The sequence below is a fragment of the Calidris pugnax genome, unplaced genomic scaffold, assembly GCF_001431845.1.
Source record: "Calidris pugnax isolate Ruff unplaced genomic scaffold, ASM143184v1 scaffold20, whole genome shotgun sequence".
NCBI classification, from domain to species: domain Eukaryota; kingdom Metazoa; phylum Chordata; class Aves; order Charadriiformes; family Scolopacidae; genus Calidris; species Calidris pugnax.
This window is the reverse complement of record NW_015094510.1, coordinates 27607879-27627280: the sequence shown is the minus strand read 5'-3', so window position 1 is coordinate 27627280 and position 19402 is coordinate 27607879. Positions and strand designations below refer to the sequence as shown.

General features: G+C 40.0%; 1 protein-coding gene across 1 annotated transcript in view; it reads left to right on the top strand.

Moving 5' to 3' along the window:
• Window positions 1-15340, top strand: part of FDX1 (ferredoxin 1) — a 15479-nt gene extending 139 nt beyond the window's left edge. Inside the window, exons 2-4 of the mRNA XM_014965758.1 lie at window positions 5588-5712; window positions 8475-8604; window positions 12843-15340. Of these exons, the coding sequence (XP_014821244.1) occupies window positions 5588-5712; window positions 8475-8604; window positions 12843-12957 (370 nt within the window). The 3' untranslated portion in view covers window positions 12958-15340. The remainder of the gene's footprint in view (window positions 1-5587; window positions 5713-8474; window positions 8605-12842) is intronic.
• Window positions 15341-19402: the final 4062 nt, after the last annotated feature.

Genomic DNA, 19402 nt, shown 5'->3' with positions numbered 1-19402 from the left:
GCGCGGCCGGGCCGGCGCTGCGTGACCTTCCCCCGGTCGCTCGGTGCCCCGTTGTCCCGGACCCGCCGCTTCCCGGCCCCGGCCTCCTCCTCGGACCCTCAGGGCCGCGCCGCGCCCCGGCTCTGGCCGTCCCGTGGCGGTGGCAGTGGAGCGTTCGGCGGGGGGACCTTCCGCCCGCCTCCCCCCGCGGTGTCGGAGGGGCGGGCAGTGGCTGCAGGGCTGCGCCGGGGGCTGCTGGCTGGAGGGGCCCGGGGACCGGCCGGGGTTAGGCACCGCACCGGCCCGGTTAAACCACGGGGCCTGCGTGATCCGGAACCCCGCTGGAAGAGCTGATGGTCTTATGGAAAGTTAAACTAGGGTTCCTAATCTTAGAACTAGTTTTCTAAAGGGTTGTGACCTTATCAATGTTGCTTTTTTGTGCAGTTCTGGCTTCTTTTTTTTTTTTGTGAAAGTCAAGCTAGGCTTATGGTAGAAGTACAGCACATATCAGAGAGAATCCAATACTGAAGTTCTCTTCTGCCTTTGGTAGTTTTTTTTTACTGAAGAGCACTTGTGCCTCCAAGTGTGCAGAACCCCTCCTCACCAGTATACACGAGGAGGTATTTCAAAATGCCTTATATCTGTAGACATTTAATACTCTGCAGCCCACAATTATATAGATTTGCAACAGTACAAAGACTGTGTTTATGCATGACCTTCTGGCTTATAGCTTGTATATTTGAAGATAAGTCAGAGTCTACAGTTAACTTTCAGTAGTTAAAGTACAGAAGTTTTAAAAGCCTAATATAGTTGGTTGTCAGAGAAGTTTCTTTGACTTGGAAGAAGACCTGGAATCAGCTGCCCAGTGTCAGGGATGTTGCCTAGCCTGTTTCCAGAGGGTTGGGTAGTGCCCTTTGTATCAATGCTGTTTTGGTATTTTGCTTTCAAGCTCTCCTGCAGGGGCTCTTTTACTTTGTTCCAGCAGATATTTTTAATATGGAGAAACAAACTAACCTTTTAGTCTAGGATTCCCATCTGAGATAGGTTAAGTTGGTAGTTTAGATCTCTGAGGGACCCTGCTGACTGGCTTAAAAATAAGCACCGAGTGGGTGCCCTGACCCACTTGAGGTCCCTGATTGGCAGCTTTTCATTCAAAAAGTTGTCTTTGTAAAGAATTGTCAAATTTTTGAAAGTTGTAAAAATTATTGAACAGGCTGAAAAAGGAAGGAAAAAGAATACTAAAAAGGGAAAACATTTCCTTATCAAATAGTAATGTAAGACCTGTAATCCCTCAGGTATTTCACAAACAGACTGAACACAGATTGGAATTTATTCGCGTTCATTGCACAAGTGTACCAGCAAAAAAGCTCGTACAAACAAGTCCTTCAAATGTATTGTTTACATACTCCATGTTATAACCTGGCTGAGTGAGTTGGGAGAAGAAGAAAACCCTTGTTTCTTTCATATATTAGTGTTTCCTCCATTTATGTGCAAGTTTTCTCTAGTTCTACCATTTCTGGACATCATACTTTTTGTGACCCAGTTCCTAAACTTCATATAGTCAGTCAGCATTATTCCACTAAAAAGATACATACATTTTTTGTATGTATAAAATCAGCTGTATTTGTCTAGAGGATGAAAACCTAGCTGTGTAAATCATTAGCTGAGGTGATTCTTTTGAGTAGAGGTTCCCAAGGATTTGGGTGAAGGATCAGGTGTTACGCTTTCATTTCCATTTCATTCTTGCTCTATTTTTATCCATTATCCTCTCTTTTCATTTCGTGGTGGACAGTAGCTATGTCAGAATTCTATTAAACCCATTTAGGTAGCTGTACAATATTTTTGGTGCACAACATAATTACTACATGTAAATCTCAACTAATCTTTAAAACAACTTCTGTAATTTGAGGCCTGTATAATAGTTTCATTCATGGAAGTCTTTAGGTAATTAGGTAGAACTGTTAGATTTACCATTTAATAAAGGAACTGGAAGTAAAAGAGTTGGTCTTGCCATGTGCAACACCAGGCTACAAAACATCTTTGTTTTGTTTGGAGGAATGTAAGAGGTGATTCTTAATTTGAAAGTAATAGCCAAAGATTCAAAAGGATACCTCTTTTAAGAGGGAAGAGGTAGCTGTCAGGATTCTTGCAATACTTACCCGTTTTTGCATGGGAGGGACAACAAACAGCACTTGTATTTCTCTGGTGCTCTTCTGTGAATTTGCAGTCTGCTTAATTTAGGGTATCCTAGGGAAGCTTGATAACAAGGCTGATAGTACTGTGGCAACCATATGAAGAAATTAATTGTATTTTACATCTGGCGGAAAGGGTTCATCTGAGCATGAATTGGGATACTTATGCTTTATGCAGATTACACAAAATATGTGGTGTTCTTCCTGATAATCCTGAGGCTATTTATGCTTGCATAGACCTGGCACGTTTCGTGTTAATTGCCTGTAACTAGTTCACAGTATGGTGACATTTGTTTCTTTTTTTTTTCTTCATGCAAACAATGTCTGGGTAAACAAAAGCCTTGTTACTTGAAATTTATAAAGCCTAAATATTGTTTCATGCAGGTGTGATTTTTATTTTTGTAATGGTGTCTCCCGGTCATTGAAAATAACTGCACACTGTATGTTTTGAATGTCTGACTAGTCTGATTACTATGTACACATGCTTCTGAAAGTATCTTCACCACTCAGGCTCAAGCACAATAAAGCCTCAATGCTTTTTTTTAGAGGAAAAAAAAAATTAATCATTTTGGCTGTAGGAAAAGTGGTAAAGATGGCAATAGCAGAAAACCAGATCCTACTGGAAGACTTATGAAGGCTATCTATAACTTTATTACAAATAAATAAATTTTAGTTATCAAGCAGGGTGCATTAAGTCCTGTATGAAAGGCTAACTGCTGTAGCAGTCTTTAACAAAAGTCAGTGGAGGTGCTTTGTTTTGTCCCCCAGCTGGGTGCTGCGCTGGTTAGACACGCACAGCCACAGTGTAGCTCCACAAGTGGCTGAAGCTGATGTAAGATTGCCACTACTGAAAAGGGATCCAACTCCTCTGTCCTCATTTTTGTTGTGGGCAGTGGCACTTCTGTCAGTTTTGCTGATTCAGCTGAGACTACTTTGGTTTTGATGGTTGATTTTTTCAGCCAGATTAGCAAAATGAGTTGACCTGTGGTAACACCAGTGTAAGGGTGATGGCAGGGCAATTTGGAGTGGGGATCACCCAAACTCACACTCTAACATTAGAAAGAGATCAGCTCAAGCTGATCATTAAGCTTACATTGTGTTATTGCATCATAAAGTTGCATTACACAATCGTTTTCAACTAATGTAATATAATGGGGCAATCTGTCTGTGGACTGGATCTGACGTTTGTGTGGCCGATGACCTGTGAAGATTGAGTTTTGGCCAGTTTTGTTTCCAGACCCAGTTTACTGCATGGCAGTGTGAATGCTGGAGATAGAAGGAAGAAAGGAGGGAGGGCAGACTGTTCTTCTGTGCCAGACTGAAGTGTAATCACAGGTGAAGACAGTTCCAGGTGTGTTTTGAAAACTGGGAGCGAGATGACGTGTCTTTCATAAGGGTTCCAGTGATCTAATGGATGGCCAGACATCTTCCTGTTTGGTCCGCTTTACTTTTGATTGCCTCATCCTACAGTAGAGGAAAGGGTATGTTTTGGATATTGAACAAATAATTTAGTACTTGCCATGTCTATACCTTTATGCCCATAAACGCAAGTACCTCTTGCCCTGTGTCTCCTGTCAGGGTTATGTCTGTCACGCTGACAAATATTTCTGTAAATGAGAGTGTATTTTGGTGAGCTCTGGAAGGGCTTTTTGAAGCAGTTTAAAATTACAGTGTCAGTGGTTTACTTTGGCTGTCAGAATGTGAATCTACACCTTTCCAGATGCAGTCTAAATCCTTCAGTCTTAAACTACTGGTGAAGGTGGTGAGTTTTGTACTAGTGTCTGAGAAGTGGGTGCTTGTTTCCTTGGTTGTGCTGTGGGAGGTGTTAGCACAGCAGAGGAGCAAAAAGGAGAGCAGAGTGGTAGCTTAAACCCCCATGGAATGGTTGGTTGGAGGTTGTCCTTTGATACCACAGGTGTCTGTGCAATGTTAATTACATCTTGTAAAGCTACATCTTTTAAGATTACTGAATCTTATTATCATGCATGCTTCAGCTGCGTTCTGCAGATCAGCAAGGTCAGTCCTTCATTATTGATTATAATTATGGAATCAATTTATAGTTAATAGCAGCTTGTGGCTGCCTTCTGGAGAATGGACTGAGGGGTGGTATGACAAGAATTGAATGTGACATCATAGTGAATCACAGCATGTACTGCCAACTCAGCTTACAGTTGTGGCAAGTACATCAAGACTAGAACAACAAACATTTGTTGTTTTTCAAAACAAGCTAGGGCTGTGATTGCTAAAAACACATTTTCTTTTACAGCCAGTTCAAAAAATAATCTGTTTACTGATGTTTCAGTATGGCCACTTTCAGGTTTCTGCTTTAATATTCAGCTCTACAGGTTAGAGTTCTCCAGGGGGGTGACTTGGGTTTTCAAGCTTGAAAGTTTTCCATATGATAGATCACTCAAGGCCCACAGTTACTAAAAATATTAGAGGTAATATTAAAAATGCTGTTGTTAAATGTGGATTTCACATTGAAATATATAATTTTTGCATTAGATTTCAGTTTTTCCATTTGATGTCTTGGCAGGTTTCTTCACTGTCTATCCAACAAGTTTTTCTTGTTTTGCTCACTTACTATAGGAAAGATAATAGGCCAGTTAAAAACAAGCAAACCGCTTTATTTGTTAGTATATTAGAAGGTTTCCTTTATTTTCCATGTGATATAACAAAATATGGAACACAAAACCCCTCTTTTTTTTTTTTTCAATATTAACAGCTTTAGTCTTAAGAAATTCTTATGCAGAATGCAAGAGAATTTTTTTCTTAAATAAACATAATTGTCTGAAAAGCAAAGCAGGAAAATACAAAGCCTTCTTTATTTGAAGCCAGCATCAAAACTTTGAATTTCACTGGAAGTGATACTTAAAAGGTGAAATCCTAAGAGAATCTGTGCTCAAAAAGCAGACTGTTTTTGGAGAATTTGCATTTTTGCAAGGAGAGGAGAATTAAATTTTGGAACTAATAAAGTGAAATGCCTTAAAAGCTAAGCAGAAATGGGAAAGTTAAGAATTTGTCCTAAATGATAATGACAAGAACAATTAAAATTTCATAAATCCAAAGCAAGAGTCTGCAGAAAGGTGCAAAGAGAAAGATCTAAAATAAGCCCTTTTATTTGATAAAAATACAATTATTGTGCCTAAAATAAAATAGCTCTGACTATCTTTGGTGGAAGGCAAAACATCAGGACCCTATATAGCGTCTAGTGAAAAAATGTGAATTCAAGTCATCGTGTTTGATGCACAGCAGTAAATGCCTATACCTGTTACAGCTTTTAAAGGACAGCAAATTAGGTTTACGTGTTCTTAGAGTTGATATTGGTTACTGGTTTAGTAGTATTCAATCAATTTAAATGTCTAAAAAATTCTAGAGTTCTTTCTTTAATCCCATTATATACTTTTATTTTTCAGCTCAGAAGATAAAATAACTGTTCATTTCATAAACCGTGATGGTGACAAACTAACAGCCAAAGGAAAGCCTGGGGATTCACTGCTGGATGTTGTTGTTGATAATAATCTAGACATAGATGGCTTTGGTAAGTAGATTCACTGAATTCTGCATACAGTGTCTAGAAACTATATTCAATTACTAGTTTATTCATAAATATTTATGGAATCGTGTAAGTTGAAGAGACCCTTAAGTTCATCAAGTTTAACTGTAAATGAATATTTATTTATTTATAAAACCTAGCTATACACTTTATTTGTACTTTTTCCCCATTTCTTTTTCCTGTAGTTACATAAAATATTTTGGGTGAAGCTTTAAAAAAAACATACTTGGAGTGAGCCTTGCTTGATTGTTAAAGGAGGGTATTTTGGACAGAGTGCTGTCAAAGTGGAATCTGACAGATGCCACCTGCAAAAGCTTCTGAGCTGAAATGTTCTGGAGGCAACACAAAACTGGTGTATTTCTAACAGTATCTGGTTACTTTTCTATTGCTGTTCTGTCTCAATTTATTATCCCTTTTTGTTGCACGAATTTCTGTAGTATTTGAGTGCTAAGTGAAAGAAATAAGCAAATCTGTATCAGTTAGCATGGAGGAGTAAAAAAGTTAATTCTTACCGAAGAACTGGGGTAAAGGAAACCAATGCCCTAGTGAAATTTTAACTCATTCTGAGTTTTACTGAAAATCAAAATAGGAGGAAGTTGTAACACCTCCATATTCCTTCAAACTTTTGCACTTTCCATAGTTAGTTCCATTGAAGTTGTAGGAGTCTGCCCATTCAAAGCAGTAGTATTTGATAATGGCAATTAAATACTTCAGGGTAGGTATTTACGTGAACATCAATCAGTTTAAGAATTAATAGTACAAACTAAAGCAGGAAACAGAAGTACAAGTTACATGGGTGAATGCATAGCATGGACCAATTGGAGGGGAAAAAAAAGTAGGCTAGTGTACCACAGTTTGAAATTTGAGGTATGTTTTATTTAGATGCAAATAAATTTCACTGCTAGTAATAAAATCTTTTGTAAGATTTTTAAATCTCAGACTTATGTTTGAGGTGTCTTTTATGTCTAAAGTTGCATACATTTGGGGAAGTAGAATTGTCTCTTAAAGACCTGTAATGTATTGGGATAACTAGCTTTATGTATCACTTATTAAATGTGTCATAAAGGCTTATGGCTAGTCTGCCTGTACTCTACAGTAAATATTCTCTCACTTTATGTAAATACCAGCGTTGTGGTAAAGTGGAAAAAAAATAATGCTGCCAATAAACTGAAGCCAAACTAAACATTGGAGATACTGTGACAATCTTTAACTATAACATATGCTAGCCTATTTCCATAATAATTTGCTAATGAAACATCATACTAGGGCAGAAAAATAATGCGGTGTAAACAATGTAGAAATTATGTTCTCTTTAGGAAAAAAAGTAATGAGAAAAAATCTACAACGTAGATCTTGCCTATTTCTGTCACTAGAGGGCATCCCCTGTGCAGGAATAGAAATACCTTTGTATAAAGACTTGCAAAGCTGTTGAGTGATTCGGCTGCACTCTGCTGCTGCTGGCTTTACAGCTGCAGAGACACCTTCCACTGGTCAGTGGATTTTGTGTTGTTTTGTTTATGGGATTATTTTTTTTTTTCCCCTTCGCCCCTCGCCTCCCCCAACATTAAACCACTTAAATTGCTGGTACGACAAGTTTTACTTGATTTGGCACTTTATTTAAACTCTGTTTTCACACATGTTTGTATGTACTTGGAGACGGGTCATGCTCAGTTTGCATATGTGCTCTGGATACCGTGACTGCATGTAACAGCAGGGTGCTTTCTGTATGGTTCCTGTGGTCTGATGATGAATCCCACTGTTCCTTTTCATAGCAGCGTGTACACAGGCAACCTCGCTTCCTTTATTTTCTGTATAAGTACAACGGTGGTGTGGTCACAGTACTCACGGTGCTGCTTTCCCTGGAAATGAGTAAATAAATGGAACTTGGCTGATGTCTTACCTGCTTCTCTCTTATGAATTTAAATTAGAGGTAGGGGGTTGTGTGCTCCAACCCCATTCTCTACACAAGTGTGAAGAGTTCAGCTTTCTCCTCCTCTTGACGTTGCATGTTTCTTTTTCAACAAAGTGGAGAACTCTGTGCCAGCCCTATACAGTGCCAGAGACAAATTAGCATTCAGACTTTTACTGTCCTGTGATGTTGCTGTAGCAGGTAGATGTAGTTGATGCTTGCTCCGTTCAACCATAGCAAATTATTAGGTCCTTGGCTCAGACTGGATTGCCTAGTAATATATTGGCCTCTTCAACACAAAAAAACATCTCTCTCTCTCCTGACTACCCTTGCAGTGAATGAGCGTTCTGTTGAGTCAGAAGAAATACTAAGTATAAAATGCCTCCTTCCTGTGCTTCTGAGGAATTTTTTTTTTGGATAGCAAGTATCTTCTCTTGAACTGCTGGAGGAAACCACCTCAAAACCATGGGAAAGAGAGGGATAGAAGAATCAACCTTGGAAATAAATTGAATCGTGTTGATTGACAGCATTTTCTGCTTTTGCATTCTTACAGTAGAAAGCTTTTTTCTCTTCAAATGGTAGAAAGGGAATTACTTAAGTATTTTCACCAGCTACAGCATTCAAGTAAATCTTAATGTTATAGGAACTATAGAAATACTATTGACACTTGAATGCAGAGTGGATATGTGAATGTGGGAATATATGAGACATTAACTTTACTAATCAACAGAGATACTTCTTGTATGAGACAAACACTTATTAATGAAGGATTTCTTCTGAAGTTCTGCTTTAACTTGAAATTTGGATTTTCTGTTACCTTGATTTGATTTTTCTTTAGGTGCATGTGAAGGAACTCTAGCCTGTTCAACTTGTCATTTGATCTTTGAAGACCACATATTTGAGAAACTAGATGCAATTACTGATGAAGAGATGGACATGCTGGACCTGGCCTATGGCCTCACAGAAACGTAAGGCAACATCACATTTCACTACATCAAAGAACTGAAAGAAGGGTTTGCAGATGGGGCAGTCCAGTATTCTTACAATACCTAAATCAACTTTCAATAAATAGCTGGATTCTGGTACACAAATGGGATGGGCAAGTTTAAATATTGTTTTTCTGAATTCATATTAAAAAGATGTCAGTACTGTTTTGTAACTGAAGAGTGGCGGTTGCCTGTGCTTGCTTGTCAGAGGTGTCTGATGCAGAAGTGTCAGATACTGACAAATACCCACTTCCTTCAACAAAAACTTTGCCGCTGCTCTCGTGCATGAATTTTCTTGTCCTCATTTCCCTTCTGTTTTCTGTCTCCATTAGTCTGTAGCTACTTAATGTATTGTGTGACTCTTATGTTAGTATTTTAGCTTCGGCCAGATCTTCTTTTCACAGAATCACAGAAGGGTTGAGGTTGGAGGGGACCTCTTGAGGTCATCTGGTCCAACCACCTGCTCAAGCAGGGCCACCTAGAGCCGATGCCCAGGACCATGTCCAGATGGCTTTTGAATATCTCCAAGGATGGAGACTCCACAACCTCTCTGGTATTTATGTACATTGATAAGATCATCCCCCTGAGGCTTCTCTAGGATAAACAGTGTCCCACATTGCAGTGCCCCTGCTTGTCATGCTTTGACTCGTGTCAGAGTGCTCTTGGTGCGTATAAGCCAGATTCCCTTTTGGGTGAAACTAATCCCAAAGTGTGCTGTAACTCTTTCAGTGGTGTCATAGTGCTTTATACCCGGCCTGTATAGCATAGGGTTTTTTTATGTGTCTGCACAGAAGTACTCTGAATTAACTCATTTTATCTCTTATACCAGTAACGTTTCTACATGAGAGTATGCTTTTCTTGCTTCAGCCAAATCTTAACTGTTCTGGGAGATTGTGAAGGCAAAGAAGTCAAGCTTTGAGAAACTTCTTTCAGCTTCTTTTGGTTTATCCTTTTTCTTGTCTCCCAGAAAATATTGTAAAGCCTATTAAGTGTGAATTTACTTCACTGTTAAATCTGCTGTAGTTCTCCTAAGAGTAACTTTTAGGCTCTGGCCCAAACCAATTCCAAAGTAGCTCTGGAGGCCAAAACTTTTAGCTAGAAAAAGGAGTTTTTCTACTGCTTTCCAGTTCTTCAGTAAAAGCTAGAGCTCTCTGTTTAAATATTTGTTAGTTTTTTCTCAAAGTGTTTCAGACCAAATTAAGTTTTAGACCCTCTGAAGACAGGTACTTTTGTTGTGTCTATCAGGTTTTCTTAACACCGTTTTCTTGTGGCCAGGGATCTTTCATATGTGTGAGAGGGTGACTTCTTTGGAAAACGGAGCTTTAAGTGGCTGATACTGGTTATAGGTTACCTGGTCTCTTGTGCTGATACAAACTGATGTAATGGAGATGCACTAATATGCCCTGTCATAAGTGTAAGGATAAAAGTTTTATCTTTTCAGTGACTCTCTGGATTTGGGAAAGTTTCATCTAGCAGCTACCATGAAATCTAACGTTTTTTAAAATGAGGGACTAATTAGAAAGGTTGAAACAAAATTGTTTTTCATATCTGCAGAACAGAAGAGATTATTAAAAAATAGTAAGATGGGGGGATGCAAATCCTGGCAAGTTAAATGTTTGGAAAAAAAAATACTGAAGGAAAAAATAAGCTGAGAAACAGCGTGCTAAAAAGTAGAAAAATACTTTTGTTTCTAACCTATCGGAAGCAGAAAACTTGTCTGCATGAAGAGCCAATGGATAATGTAGAAGGTGCATTTAAAATATAAAAAGATAACATCTCTAGAGACAGCGATGCAAGAGAAACTTTGCTTTTACGTTATGGGATGTCCATGCACTGGAAGATTTCTTTGCAGAAGGCCTCCTGGAGCATCTGTCTCAAACTGATGTATCCATAGAAGTAGTATTACAGCGGATAAGTAAATTAAGTAGTAACAAATGGTAATAACTAGGTAGCATTTGCCTAGGAGTTCTGCAGGAATTCAGTACACCACTTCTGAACTGCTGTCTGCAAGGCTTAATTAGTTGGTTTAAAACTGCTTCCACATCAAAGGAATGGAAGGTAGCAACCCAGCTTTTCAAGTGACTTCACTAGAACTGGAGAACAGTGAGTCTGTAATGTGCTCTGGGCAATCCTGCTTTAGCAGGGGAGTTGGACTAGATGATCTCTAGAGGTTCCTTCCAACTCTGACAACTCCATGATTCCCTACTGGACACATTGTGTGTCTATGGGCTGGCAAGGAAAGAATTCAACAGAGCTTTTGTAGAGGGAACTAACAGATACGGGAGCTCTTTGGATTAGTCACTGAGTACGAAGATAGATCTTGCAGTTCACGTAGTTTACTTTAGAAATTCTTTACTAGGTCTTGAGTTGTAATGGGTTAAGAGCAAAGACTCTGTAAAGGATAAGTAATTGGTTATGTTACTCAGCACGGTAAAATCAAAAACTGTCAGTGAAGACATGCACAAGGATCTTGTGCCATTGGGTGATAGGAAAAGAAATCTGGTGTTAAAAGGTGCCAGTAAATGCATATGGAGAGGTGGGTAGAACAGTGGTAACTTTGCATACTTGAAATAGCTAGTCAGCTAGCTAGTGTCTTTCCAGGAATATCAGCTTAAGGTTTGGTGGTTTTAAAGGTAAATGGAACATTGGCAATATTAGGTGGGAACAGGTACAAATACAGAAAATCCTGAAAATGGATTTATTTTTTTTTTTAGAAAAAAAAATCTTATAAGACAATGTCTTTTTACTTGTGCAGCTCTAACTCCCTGGTTTATGTGGGTTTTTTTCCCCCTTTTTTTTCTTTAAGTAGTAGAATGACAGGAAATAAAGGGAAGACCTTTAGAACTGGTTAAGGGGGAAAGATTTCATGCAGGGATTGAATAAATCATCTTTTTTGGGGGGAGTCCACTTCTTCAACTTTAAAGTGCGGCAGAATCTGATTAAATATATATAAAATCGTAAATGCTGTAGAAGAATTTGAATAGAAGAAGGTAGTTTGTTTCTCACAGTGTTATTTAGTGCTGCCTAGTTGTTTGTACTGCTGTGTAGCAGGCTCAAAACAAAGGGCAGTGTTACTTCATATGAAGTGAATCCATTGCCACACTGCAGAGTGCAGATGCAATTAGCATTGGTCTTTAGTGAAAAACAGGCACTTCAGAAAAATTAAGCCTTACAGGCAATGCTACATATAAATATCAAAAAATCACATCTGCCTAATAGAGTTCACTTCTACAGCTATTCTTATAGATGCATATTCATGAGATTAAATCTTCTGGTAATGTATGTATTTATACATACATTCTGGTAATTTGAAGTTGATGTGTACAGCCATTTACATAAAAGTATTACTTTTGTGTGTAGCATTGAATTGGGAGCTTTAACAACAGTTGATCACTGCATGGTACTACATTAATATCTCTGCCTACATTCCTATACCAATTAAATTATTATTCAACTGCTGCTACAGAACATTGCCCATCCTTTTTGTGACATTTAAGTATTCTATACTTAAGTACCAAGGCACAGACACTGAATTAAAGATATCCAGGTGATAAAAGTGGCTTGTGGTATCTGCAGAATTTTGTGGTGGTATTAAATCTTTTTATTTTAATTCCTCACATACAAGGTTTTTTCATGCAGAATGATAGGTAGAAAAATGAAGGATCGTGTCTCCTCAGGGGCTGTGAATATTTTATCCTTCTCCTTCCTCTGTTTCTTGTCTCTTCACTCTTATATTTCTGGCTTAATGACCCAATCTTAAGTTGTTTAGTTTCAAAACACTGGGCTGTCTTCAGACCCTGGATGGGTTAGGCTCTGCTTTCTCTGAGGCTTTCATTCAAATTCATTGCCTTCATCTCTTGAGAGATGACAAATCTCCCTTTGGAGATCAAATGTCATTCCCTGCACTTAATTGAACTATTAGTGAACCATTGAAAATGGAAGTTGCCCTTATTATATGTTCTCTCAGCAAGTAGGAAGTACTTGATGTACAACTTTCCAATGTACTGAGCTCGGTTAATTGATGTAAATCATGATTATTGCCACTTATATCTTTGCACTGATGCATGCAGTTCACTACTGGTCTTGATTAAGACCGTACACAAGGATGGCTGTTTCTAGATCATGTGTTTGGGATGGCTGAATGCTGGAGGCGTAAGGGGGTAAGTGCTGTCAGATGTATGATTAGTTACAGCTAATGACAATGTTGTATTTCTCTACAGCTCACGTTTAGGCTGCCAAATCTGCTTGAAGAAATCGATGGATAATATGACTGTTCGAGTACCAGAAGCTGTTGCCGATGCTAGACAATCAGTAGATATGAGTAAAAACTCCTAAAAGAAAGTATCTTAGGGGTTTTAAAGAAGCTTAATTATTTTTATAACTTATTTTTAAATGTGTAATTAAATATGGAAACTTACATAATTGTGAGTTATTTTATATGACTATCAATATTAGATTAATGCTATTTTAATTTCTTTATAGAACCTCCTATATTTTTACGCTTAAGATGCAATAATACTTCTTATAACTGATATTGGATTATAAACGTTAGCAAGTGTATTACAGATTTCATATAATATTATTCTGCCAAAATCCTTAATGACATTTGAAAACTGGATCACTTCTGCAAGACTTCTCCTAAATACCCCTGAGCATTTCTAGGTTTTTGACCTGGATATGTTAGAGAACAAAACAAGACTGCATGGGGTCTTTTTAAAGTGTTGTCATTAAAGATGGTGTGCTCAGAGCTAATTTGCTTTTTCAGTAAGTATGATGCTTCCTCAGCAAATAGTGGACTTTCAGGTTAGGGATTTTCCAAACTTTGGAATCTTAATGAGATGTGGCAAATTTTGTATTGCAAAAATACTGTTAAAACCGTGAAATCTGGGCCCGATACAGAATGTTGGCACCTGCAGCTTAATTGCTGCCGTGCATCTCTGTTGCCCAAATAAAAGTCAATAAACCTCAGTTGAACTGTATTTACATTTGACTACACCACAAATACGGGGATACCCGTGGCTTAGAAGAGTAAAGCCTTGGTGCTGTCTAATGGGAGAGTGTGTGCACCTGAGGCAATTGTAAATTCTTGCTGTCTCTGAAGATGTCCGAGTTGGGATTCAAGAGGGCAATGTTTGTCAATGTTAAGATTTGTTCTGAAATCTTTGTGTCTCAGTTTTTCGGTTTTGAGCTTGTTCAGGAGGCAGTCTGGGGTTAGCTAGGGCATTCATCTTGAAGAGAATCCTGCACCTTGCTCCCAGGATCATTTCAGTAATGGTTGATGTGAAATGACCAAGTATATTTAATCCATAAAGACACACTAAATCCCCATGGTGGGATAGCAGAGACTGATGATGAGCTTTCAGTTGGATTTTGTTTTTAGTCTTTCTAAAGTAGACCAAAATAAAATAATGTCTCTAAGACTCTTTATTATTCTTTCCAGTTTTTGTTGCCTAAATAATTAAATGAAATGGCTGTCACTAATACAATAGTTCTTACCTCTATAAGGTTGTTTTAATTTTTTCGCCTTGTTTTTATGTATATAACCTGTTTGTTTAGACTTGAATGATCTACTGCATTCATTAATGCCTTATTTGAACTGGTGACAATGACATCTAGACTATTTGAATTCTCATATTTATAGGAGAGGAAAAAATATTATTTTTCCAGTGTCAAATATTGGGATTATTTTGAGCTTTATAAAGGAAAAAAAAAATCCCTCTTTGTTATAAAAAGAAATATTTTCTAGAACTGTTGAAAATAGATCTAGTTCAGATGCCTTGATTTCCTCTCCCAAGAAACTACTCCTTTGTTTCACAGTGTTCCCTTTGGATTTTCCACTAGAACAAGGTATGCTTAATGTGGTCAGGTAATTTAATCATACAGGGTTTTCAAAATACACTTCCTATCTCATATAATTCAAAATATGACTTCAGAGTTGACATTTCCTGGCTTTGGAAAGACAGAGTGAGATCAGGGAGAATGGAAATAAATTGGGGAAATGTTCTGAAGATACTGCTGTCTTCCTCTTCAGCTGCTGTCTGACCATAACTTAGGGGTTACCCTCCCACAGTCAGATGCTAAGGTAAATCAGTTCTGACTTTGTTTTGCCTTTGTCCTGAGTTCATTTCTGTACAGTAATTATTATTAAATTTTGAACTTTTATTTTTTATGTGAGGCAGCTCTTTGGCTTCCAAGAGAGGGAACTCAGATCATAATGAGATGTACTGTGCATTCTTACATAGGAAAGAAATCTGAGGTTTCGGTATAGCTGTAGGGTTTGGGGGTAGATGTTGGTATTCCTTGGGTTTTGGTTTGGTTGGTGTTTTTTGTTTGTTTTACTTACAGCACCAGGCACTTCTCCTTGTGGGAATCTCGAAGCGCTTAACACTGTTAAACAAATGTGAAACAGCTCTCCTGTGACAGTTTTCTCTCTAAGCCAAGGTTGTTTCCTCGTGCATTTCCTGTGGCAGGTTCTTGTTACAGAGACTTTGCCTCTCCCATAGTGTGCCTGTGGAAAGAGCTATTTAGCACAGCAAGGCAAAAAAGGACACTTCAAAGTTCATTCTGAATTCTAGAGGTATCCCATATTGCATGCAAATGGAAATCTCAGAAGGCGAAGGGACTGACATGCAATCCCCAAAATGCACAGCTCAGATACACGTGTCTCCTTATTGTCAAGATGATTTGCCAATAAATCTTATTTTATACCACTTTCTGACACACCTTGTTTGTATTGATTTTCCTTCCCCTTTTGTCCAAGTTATGGAATGTATTTCTGCGTTTAGAATGGAACTTAACAGTTAATGATGCATATTCAAGTGTAAGTATGAATTATTGTGCAATGACACACAATTAAAGCATCAAAACTAGTTACATAAATAGTTGTTTACTTCCTTGTCCAAAGAAAGACTACAGGTAACTAATTTTCTAAAGGCATTCACTTCCTCTGTCAAAGTGTGGAGTGAGTGGGTCACTTCTGCCTCTCTCCCCTCAAAAGTGAGGAGGAAATCAGAACTGAGTCTGTCAGCGTGGTGCTTGGTAGTGTTTGGTTGACCAAAAAATTCTCATTGCTTGGGAGGAAAAAAGTAAATGTTGGAGAAAAGATGCTCAGGCTGAGCCACTGAGGTATCAGATGGTAGAAAAGGTTGGAAAGAGGCTGCAGCTGCTGTAGATGACTCAGTGACTTCTCCTCATGATGTGAAAAGGAAATGGGGGTTTCCTGCACCAAGAGGGGAGGCTGTTGTCGTTGTGGGGTGGCCCTGTAGGTCTGCAGGGTGTAGGGCCTCCCTGTTATTTTGCTCCCGGCTGTGCTGCCAGGAGAGCAACACAAGAAGCACAGTCCAACAAACAGGCATTAAAAGCAGCCTGGAGGTTTACTTTCTAATCTGGTCACCTCTTCCTTTTTTATGAAGTGAAATGTTTGGGTTGGGTTTTTTTTGTTATTTTTTTCTTTTTCAAAAAGGTCTTGTTAAAAGTAATTTCTGGCCAGCAGTGATTTAGCACTTGCTGCTGGGGCAAACCCTTCATCTAAAGCTGTGGCCCTGTTGCGCACAGAGAAGCATCTCTGAGGTCCTGGCTTTGGAAAGACAGAGTGAGATCAGGGAGAATGGAAATAAATTGGGGAAATGTTCTGAAGATACTGCTGTCTTCCTCTTCAGCTGCTGTCTGACCATAACTTAGGGGTTACCCTCCCACAGTCAGATGCTAAGGTAAATCAGTTCTGACTTTGTTTTGCCTTTGTCCTGAGTTCATTTCTGTACAGTAATTATTATTAAATTTTGAACTTTTATTTTTTATGTGAGGCAGCTCTTTGGCTTCCAAGAGAGGGAACTCAGATCATAATGAGATGTACTGTGCATTCTTACATAGGAAAGAAATCTGAGGTTTCGGTATAGCTGTAGGGTTTGGGGGTAGATGTTGGTATTCCTTGGGTTTTGGTTTGGTTGGTGTTTTTTGTTTGTTTTACTTACAGCACCAGGCACTTCTCCTTGTGGGAATCTCGAAGCGCTTAACACTGTTAAACAAATGTGAAACAGCTCTCCTGTGACAGTTTTCTCTCTAAGCCAAGGTTGTTTCCTCGTGCATTTCCTGTGGCAGGTTCTTGTTACAGAGACTTTGCCTCTCCCATAGTGTGCCTGTGGAAAGAGCTATTTAGCACAGCAAGGCAAAAAAGGACACTTCAAAGTTCATTCTGAATTCTAGAGGTATCCCATATTGCATGCAAATGGAAATCTCAGAAGGCGAAGGGACTGACATGCAATCCCCAAAATGCACAGCTCAGATACACGTGTCTCCTTATTGTCAAGATGATTTGCCAATAAATCTTATTTTATACCACTTTCTGACACACCTTGTTTGTATTGATTTTCCTTCCCCTTTTGTCCAAGTTATGGAATGTATTTCTGCGTTTAGAATGGAACTTAACAGTTAATGATGCATATTCAAGTGTAAGTATGAATTATTGTGCAATGACACACAATTAAAGCATCAAAACTAGTTACATAAATAGTTGTTTACTTCCTTGTCCAAAGAAAGACTACAGGTAACTAATTTTCTAAAGGCATTCACTTCCTCTGTCAAAGTGTGGAGTGAGTGGGTCACTTCTGCCTCTCTCCCCTCAAAAGTGAGGAGGAAATCAGAACTGAGTCTGTCAGCGTGGTGCTTGGTAGTGTTTGGTTGACCAAAAAATTCTCATTGCTTGGGAGGAAAAAAGTAAATGTTGGAGAAAAGATGCTCAGGCTGAGCCACTGAGGTATCAGATGGTAGAAAAGGTTGGAAAGAGGCTGCAGCTGCTGTAGATGACTCAGTGACTTCTCCTCATGATGTGAAAAGGAAATGGGGGTTTCCTGCACCAAGAGGGGAGGCTGTTGTCGTTGTGGGGTGGCCCTGTAGGTCTGCAGGGTGTAGGGCCTCCCTGTTATTTTGCTCCCGGCTGTGCTGCCAGGAGAGCAACACAAGAAGCACAGTCCAACAAACAGGCATTAAAAGCAGCCTGGAGGTTTACTTTCTAATCTGGTCACCTCTTCCTTTTTTATGAAGTGAAATGTTTGGGTTGGGTTTTTTTTGTTATTTTTTTCTTTTTCAAAAAGGTCTTGTTAAAAGTAATTTCTGGCCAGCAGTGATTTAGCACTTGCTGCTGGGGCAAACCCTTCATCTAAAGCTGTGGCCCTGTTGCGCACAGAGAAGCATCTCTGAGGTCCCCTCCATGGGTCTGGAAGCTCCATTGACCTCCATCCAGCAACAGAAACATTATTTTGAGCACTATCCTAATGCTGCTTGTGGGCCTCCAGGAGCAATGTCCCCTCTGGCCAGTGTCATTGTCCTGTGCCTAACCCCCTCTGCAGCGGGAGGCATCCTCTCTTGCATCTGCTAGGGATGAGAGGATGAAAAAGGTTTGGGACAGGCTTGGTGCAACCTCCCTTATGTCCACTCAGGTGGAGCAGAACATTCACCTTCCCATTTCTGGCTCCTTTAGAGCGTGTCTGTGCTACAAAATGGGATAAGGTCTGAGATGCTCCAGCTGGTGTTGGCCCCGGGCGGTAAATCCCTGCAGCGCTGGGAGGGATTAAATGTTGGGCATGGGGAGAGCCCGGCTGGGCCACAGCTCCGGGTGGAGCTGGTTGCTGTGGGGCCAGCCCAGGTGTCAACAGCTGAGAAAGAAATGCAGGTTCTAGTGGAAAAGAGCTGTTGCTGGACCAGGCCAGGCTGCCACCGCTCTGGGTGCTTCCTCTGCCTGTCGCGGTGTCTCTGCTCCTTCGTGTTGGCAGGGATGAGCCATCAGTCACATAACACTGGTCAGTGACAGCAAAGGACGTTTGTGCTCTTGGTTTCTCCAGCGCTGCAGCAGGCCACAGAGGACATGTTACAGATGAGAAGTGATATGACATGGGACCCTGTTTGAATGGGTCCAGCAGAGAGCCATGAAAATCATCAGAGGGCTGGAGCACCTCTGCTATGAGGACAGGCTGAGAGAGCTGGGGCTGTTCAGCCTGGAGAAGAGCAGGCTCTGGGGAGACCTTACAACAGCCTTCCAGTATCTGAAGGGGACCTACAGGAGAGATGGGAAGAGACTCTTTACCAGGGAGAAGAGTGATAGGACGAGCGGTAATGGTTTTAAACTGAAAGAGGGGAGATTTAGACTAGGTATTAGGAAGAAAATCTTTACTGTGAGGGTTGTGAGACACTGGAACAGGCTGCTCAGAGAAGCTGTGGATGCCCCATCCCTGGAAGTGTTCAAGACCAGACTGGATGGGGCTTTGAGCAACCTGGTCTGGTGGGAGGTGTCCCTGCCCATGGCAGGGGGGTTGGAACTTGATGCTTTTTAAGGTCCCTTCCAACCTGATTCTATGATTCCATGATATTCTTACTCCATCTGAGAGCATCTGAGCAGGTTTCTGAGGTGGGTTAGCAGCTCATTCTCATTTTACTCTTCCGCAAGTAACAGCCCTGCTTTGCGTAGGTGAGCCAGCCCTTGGTTTTGACCTGGTGAGCACTGACAGGCTTTACTGGTAATGGCTTGGAAGAAGAAGAGCATTGTCTTCCTAGAAAACCCTGACTGGAGGTGGGAAAGGGAAGGAGAGGGAGAGCTGACGAGACCACAGGGATGCAGCTGCAGCCTCTTGGATGTGGGGGAGAGGCAGCTGTGTGCCACCCAGGGAGCCAGCGATGGGTTTTGGCTGGGGATAAAGGTAGAAGGTCTCATCTCGGAGGAATGTTTAACAACAGATGAAAATAGCTGTAAGAGAAAACAAATGGTGTCATAGAGACAAGGCATATGGTA